At 56.3% G+C, this 6,141-nt stretch overlaps 1 protein-coding gene across 4 annotated transcripts in view; it reads left to right on the forward strand.

Annotated features, from left to right (window-relative positions):
* Positions 1-5,090, forward strand: part of SLC44A2 (solute carrier family 44 member 2) — a 28,397-nt gene extending 23,307 nt beyond the window's left edge. For 2 of the 4 annotated variants that reach the window (XM_029216377.1, XM_029216376.1), the window contains exons 17-22: positions 526-629; positions 735-808; positions 897-967; positions 1,132-1,220; positions 2,853-2,937; positions 3,807-5,090. In XM_029216377.1, coding sequence (XP_029072210.1) covers positions 526-629; positions 735-808; positions 897-967; positions 1,132-1,220; positions 2,853-2,937; positions 3,807-3,913 — 530 coding nt within the window. In that variant the 3' untranslated portion in view covers positions 3,914-5,090. The other 2 variants (XM_029216374.1, XM_029216373.1) reach the window with 1 other exon arrangement.
* The last annotated feature ends 1,051 nt before the right edge of the window (positions 5,091-6,141 follow it).

Raw genomic sequence — 6,141 nt, forward strand, 5'->3', positions numbered from 1 at the left:
CTCCCGAGGTGGGGGGGGGGGGGCGGGGGGGAGCTTAGGGTTGGGTCTTGGGGGGGGGGTGGGGCTAAGGTGGTAGGACAGAGATTGGTTTCTGCCTATGGTGGGGAAAGGGTGGGGCTGAGGGTCTTGAGTGATTGGTTCCTGTGATGGAGGGGTGGCTGAAAGAGCCCACTGGGTGTTCTTACTGCTGAGGGGGTGGGAACAAGAGGACTGGGCCACCACTGGTTCCTGACGAGAGGGTTGGGCTGGGATTGGTTGTACTTTGGGGTGGAGCCAAGGAGGCATCAAGGATTGGCTTCTGCCCTGGAGGCGGGGCCAGGATAGCAGTGTGGGTTGTCGCTGCTGCTTGTCTTGGAGGCTGGGCCTGAGGTCCTGGATCAAGTCTCCTCTCCCCATCTCTTTGAGAAGGTGGGCTCTAAGGGTCCTGGACTATGGCAAGTGTGTGTAACAAGGAGATAGGGGGCTCCTACCAGGCCGAGTGGGGTCTCCTCTCACCCACCTCTGCATCTCTCCCTCATCTACCAGCTGCGGAGAACAAGTTTGCAAAGTTCCTCATGACCTGTCTCAAATGCTGCTTCTGGTGCCTGGAGAAATTCATTAGATTCCTCAACAGGAATGCCTACATCATGGTGAGTAAGCCTGGGACCAGGCACTAACCCACCAGCTCCTGCTGGGTGGAGGAGCCCTCATTCCCCACCCACTGGGCCTGATCCGTCCCTCCCACCTCCCTCCAGATTGCCATCTACGGCACCAACTTCTGCACCTCAGCCAGAAACGCCTTCTTCCTCCTCATGAGAAACATCATCAGGTCTGGGAAAACACTGTCCTCTGGCCACCTCCCTCCTCCCCCAGGCCCTGAGCCAGCACTCACGCCTGTTTCCTACTGTCCCCGGCAGGGTGGCTGTCCTGGACAAAGTTACCGACTTCCTCTTCCTGTTGGGCAAACTTCTGATCGTGGGTAGTGTGGGTGAGTGCTGTCCAGCTGCGGGAGCCTGTTGGGGGCCGCTTGTGAGCTGCTGTCAGGCCCCCACATCTTCTCTGATAACTGTCTTCTTCTCTGGGGTCTTCTTGAGGGGGGCTATTTCCTGTATCCAGAACCCTCAACCATCCCGGTTTCCTCCCCCTCTCCAGGGATCCTGGCTTTCTTCTTCTTCACCCACCGAATCAGGATCGTGCAGGACACAGCACCACCCCTCAATTATTACTGGGTTCCTATACTGGTATGAACTTTTGGGGACAGACAGGGGTTGGGGAGAAGATGTTGGGACTTGCCTAGCTTCCTTTGACTAGACAGATGTGGATGGGGCTCAGAGGTAGGGAGTTGTTAATTCAGGACACAAACATTAAGTACCGACCACGTTCCAGGCATGACCTGTAAAGGCCTTACAGTTTGGGACTTCCCTGGCGGTCCAGCAGTTAGGACTCCGCTTTTCCACTGCAGGGGGCACGGGTTCGATCCCTGGTCGGGGAACTAAGATCCCACATGCCGTGCAGCCAAAAAAAAAGAAAAAGGCCTTACAGTTTAGGAGTAAATCGACATTAACCAATGATGATCCGCATTGGATGCATGCTTGCAAACTTGTGTGTGCCACAGGGCAGAATTACAGGGAACCAATTGTTAGAGCTTGTGGTGGAGGATGTGGGCAGGTGTGGGAGTCCAGGGGGCTTCCCCGTGGAAGTGATGTCACACCTAAGATCTGAAGAAGATGCAGGCAACATCCAGGCAGAGGGAACAAGTACGGAAGCCCTGAGGCAGGACTATGCCAGGAACAGTGAGCAAATCAGTGTGGCTGGTGTGGAGGTAGTGAAGTGGCAAGGAGGTGGAGATAAGGGCAGGGAGGTGATGGGGCCATGGAGGGATTAGGTCATCACCCTAAGAGCAGTACAGTATCTGAGTGCAGGCCTTGGAGCCCAGTGACCTCGATTTTTTTTTTTTGAATTTTATTTATTTTTTTATACAGCAGGTTCTTATTAGTTATCTATTTTATACACATTAGTGTATATATGTGACCTCGATTTTTATCTTAGTTCTTTATTTGCTAGTTCTGAGTGACTCTGGGCAAGTTATGTCATCTCTCTGAAGTCTGCTCACTTCAGTCAATAAATGCTTATCAGGTACCTACCAAGGCCCCGTGAGTTTCCAGATTGCTGGGGATATAGTTATTTTTAAATTAACAAAAAAAATTTAAATTATTTATATTTTTGGCCACATCTCGTGGCATGCGGGATCTTAGTTCCATGACCAGGGATCGAACCCACATCCCCTGCAGTGGAAGTGCAGAGTCTTAACCACTAGACTACCAGGGAAGTCCCAACTGGGGATATAGTTATAAACGGGATAGACACAGTCTAGTAGGGTTGTGAGCATTAAACCTGTCTTGCCCTGAAGATGCATAAAATTGCAGCCAGAGGAAGGCCTAAGAGGAGGGGCTTTTTTTTTTTTTTTTTGGCTGCACTGGGTCTTTGTTGCTGCGCGCAGGCTTTCTCTAGTTGCGGCAAGTGGGGGCTACTCTTCGTTGTGGTGCGCGGGCTTCTAATTGCGGTGGCTTCTCGTTGCAGAGCACGGGCTCTAGGGCGCGCAGGCTTCAGTAGTTGTGGCACGCGGGCTCAGTAGTTGTGGTGCGCGGGCTCAGTTGCTCCGCGGCATGTGGGATCTTCCCGGACCAGGGATCGAACCCGTGTCCGCTGCATCGACAGGCAGATTCTTAACCACTGCACCACCGGGGAGGTCCAGAGGAGGGGCTTATCAGCAGGGAAATGCCATAACCCCAGCTGGGGAGGGACGTGGTGGTGAGTGGGGGGTTGCCCTGAGCAGGAGCTGGGGTGGAAACAGCTTGTCTCTCCTTGCCTAGACGGTGATCATCGGCTCCTACCTGATTGCCCACGGCTTCTTCAGTGTCTACGGCATGTGTGTGGACACACTATTCCTCTGTTTCTGTGAGTAACCCCTCATCCCCACCCTTCCTGGGCCCTGACTCCCTTCTCCCCTCTGGGCAGAATATCTCCCTCCGATGGGGGTACACACGCCAACCCAGTGCCCGCAGCCTCCCCTAGGGCCTGGCTGTCCCTCGTCGCAGGGCCCTGGCGCGCCCCCTCTCAGCTTCCCCCTGCGCTCAGAGCTTCTCCATCCTGTTGTCCCCTGGTCCAGGCTGCAACTAGAACACTGTGCCCCTGGGCCCTCAGCTTCGGAGTTTCCGGCTTTGTTGCGGGGCGGGTGGGATCGGTGGCTGCCACTAACTCTGGTCTCTCCATCTGTCTGTGTTTTTTTGTTTTGTTTTCTCTTTCTCTTCCTCTCCTCCATGCCTGCTGGCTTCCCTGTTCTTCCCTGCCTCCCTCTTTCCCTCCCTTCCTGACCACCCCCATTCCCCCCCTGCTGGTTCCTGGGGGGAGCCCAGGTGAGGACCTGGAAAGGAATGACGGCTCTCAGGAGCGACCCTACTTCATGTCGCCCGAGCTGAGAGACATCCTGTTGAAGGAGAGTGCGGAGGAGGAGGGGAAGCGGGGCGAAGTCGAGGAGTAGAGAGGGAGGCTGGCTTGGAGGCCACGCAGGCCTCCTTGTTTCCTCCCTGTAGATCGGGGGTGCACGCGGGGCTTCCTGGCCTGGGAGTGGGGAGCATGTGTGTGGGTGTGTGGGTGTGTGTGTCGAGTTCCCAGCCTGCTCCAGTCCGCCCCCTCCAGTCCCAGCATGTCTTGCTTCCTAACCCTCTGAGGCTTCTCTGTGGCCCCTGTCCGCCCACCCTGTCCCCTAAGGCCCCTGCCCGTGGGCTCCCCTCATGCCACCTGCTCTGGGGCCTCTCTCTCCGCAGTGGAGGACCTGGAGAGGAACGATGGCACCGCTGAGAGGCCTTACTTCATGTCTCTCACCCTCAAGAAGCTTTTGAACAAGGCCAACAAGAAGCCGGTGGAGTCCTAAAGGCCCCGCCCTCCTACCCCTCCCCGGAAGTCTCACAATGGGTGCTTGGCAGCTGGGTCAGAACCCCCAGCCCATCGGGCTGACCTGAAGTCCTATCACTGCCGCCCCCTTCCTGCCCCTCCCCATCATCCAGTTACCACCAGTTTCTGGGAACCTGGAGGATTTGTGGGATCTCCTACCTATGCCAAGGGCCAGTCCGCGTTTTCACGGCCGCCCCCCACCCCCCAAAAAAACTGTGCGATGAGTCTCTCCAGCCCCCACTGGCCGGGATGAGAAGCCCAGCGAGGCTTCTTGATGTCTGACATGCAAGGGCCCTCTGCGGGCTGCCCTCCGCTTCCTGTCCCCCTCTTATGACAGGACAGCGTTTGTGTCTGCAGCAACGGTGGCCACAGGAAGTCCACTTTTCACTTGCGTTTGCTCCGGCCAGGATGCCAGGACCCTTCTCTGGGGCTGAACAACTGGTTACCGGCTGCTGCAGGCATTTATTATTGTTTTTTTAACCTGGACATGCGTTAAAGGGTCTGTTAGCTTTTTTTCTGTCTGTCATCACGGCTGAGATGGGGCCACTGAGGAATGCTTTCCGATGTCCCCTCCTCGGGTAGGGTTGGGGTTGGGGTGGGGGTGTGCCAGGTAGGGGTGTCTCCTGGCACAGAAGGCAGGCTGTCCGGGGAGGGAGGCTGGGATCAAGCTGGTGTGGAACAGGGGGGAGGAGGTCGCTAATAGCGGCTTAATGGAAACAGGCTGGCTGGCAGGTTGGGCCGAATCCCGCCGCCCCCCGCCGCCCTTCTCTGCCAGTTATTGACACAGCTCTCTTTGTAAGAGAGAAAAGAAACTGAATCCACCCAAGGGATGATTTCAGAGGAAGTGGGGAGATGGGCAGATGCCCTGGGCAAATGGGGGGACCCCTCCCCCGCCCAGTCCCCTCCCCTTGAGGATCCTTTTGCCAAATTTGTTGAACTCGGGGGGAACGGGTGTGCTGGTTCCCCCTTCGCCATATCCCAAGGGACCCCCCACCCCCACCCCCGCTCAATCCAATCCAGGATCCCAATCCGGGATCTGGAGAAATCCCAGCCTGGGGTTTCTGTCTCCAGTGCCTGCCGCCCCCTCCCCCATTCTGTCCGTACAGCCCTACTTGTAACTGCATTCCAACCACTAATAAAGTGCCTATTGTACAGAGCCGGAGCCTGGAGTGTTTGTGGGGGGAGTGGGAGGCTGTTAGGGGGAACCCCAGCTTCAACCTCCCTGGGATCCTCTGATCTGGGGCTACTCTCCCCAGGGAGAAGGAGGGAGGGCAGGAAGCCTCTGTCTGCTGGCCTCCGCCTGAATTCCACCATGCGGGCGGCTCAGGTTTCTCCTGAACAAATAGCCCTTATTAGGCTCTGATCCTCAGACTGCAGAAGGTGGCAGTGACCTGCCTACCTCCTCATCACACAGCCTGGACATGTGCCCCGAGGCCTGCTTTGTCCCTGGCCGGGCACCTGGGCACCATAGTCTCGTCTAAAGGGCTTCAGACCTGCCAAGCTGCCCGACCCTGCTAACCTGGAGGCTCGCTACTGCCCCCTTGGTGCCAGCTCGCTTACTGTCACCTCTGGGCCAACTGCTCCACCATGTTAACTGTCTTTCTCCCTCCTACATTCCTGCCTCCGGAATTTTTTCTTAAATAACTACCATTTTTGGAGTACTTCTCATCTGCTTATGTACTGTCGCCATTCACTAATTAAGGCAGGTGAGTTGGGCGACGTGTCTGAAGGTGACCCCAGCAGGAAAGGGGCTGAGAAGGTCAGGTCTCCAAAGCCCTCACCTGCTATCCTGTACAGATGTTCTTTGGGTTTCCTTGTTCGTTCGATCTTTTAGGTTTGTTCCTTTCTTACCCCCCAGCTCCTGTTAACTCCGCCTCCAAAACAGCTCCTAAACCTGCTCACTTCTCCCCATAGTTTCAGCTCCCAGCCTTCGTTATCAACTCATCCGTCCCCACTCCTTCACTGTTTCCCCCACAGGTGCGGAAGGGCGCCTGCTAACACCGGAGTGAGTTCACACCCCTCCTCTGCTCAAGAACCCTCCGTTGCTCCCTTTTGCTGAGTGAAAGCCAAAGTCTTCATGGCAGCCCACAAGGCCCTGCCCCATCCGCCCCATTAACACCCTCTTGCTGACTCATCCAGACACCCTGGCCCCAGGGATTGTGCCTGAAACGCTCTCCACCTGGCTCTTTCTACAGCTAGCTCCCCATC

This window comes from Monodon monoceros, unplaced genomic scaffold (genome assembly GCF_005190385.1).
Source record: "Monodon monoceros isolate NGI ecotype Baffin Bay Population unplaced genomic scaffold, NGI_Narwhal_1 Super_Scaffold_12, whole genome shotgun sequence".
In the NCBI taxonomy this organism is placed as follows: domain Eukaryota; kingdom Metazoa; phylum Chordata; class Mammalia; order Artiodactyla; family Monodontidae; genus Monodon; species Monodon monoceros.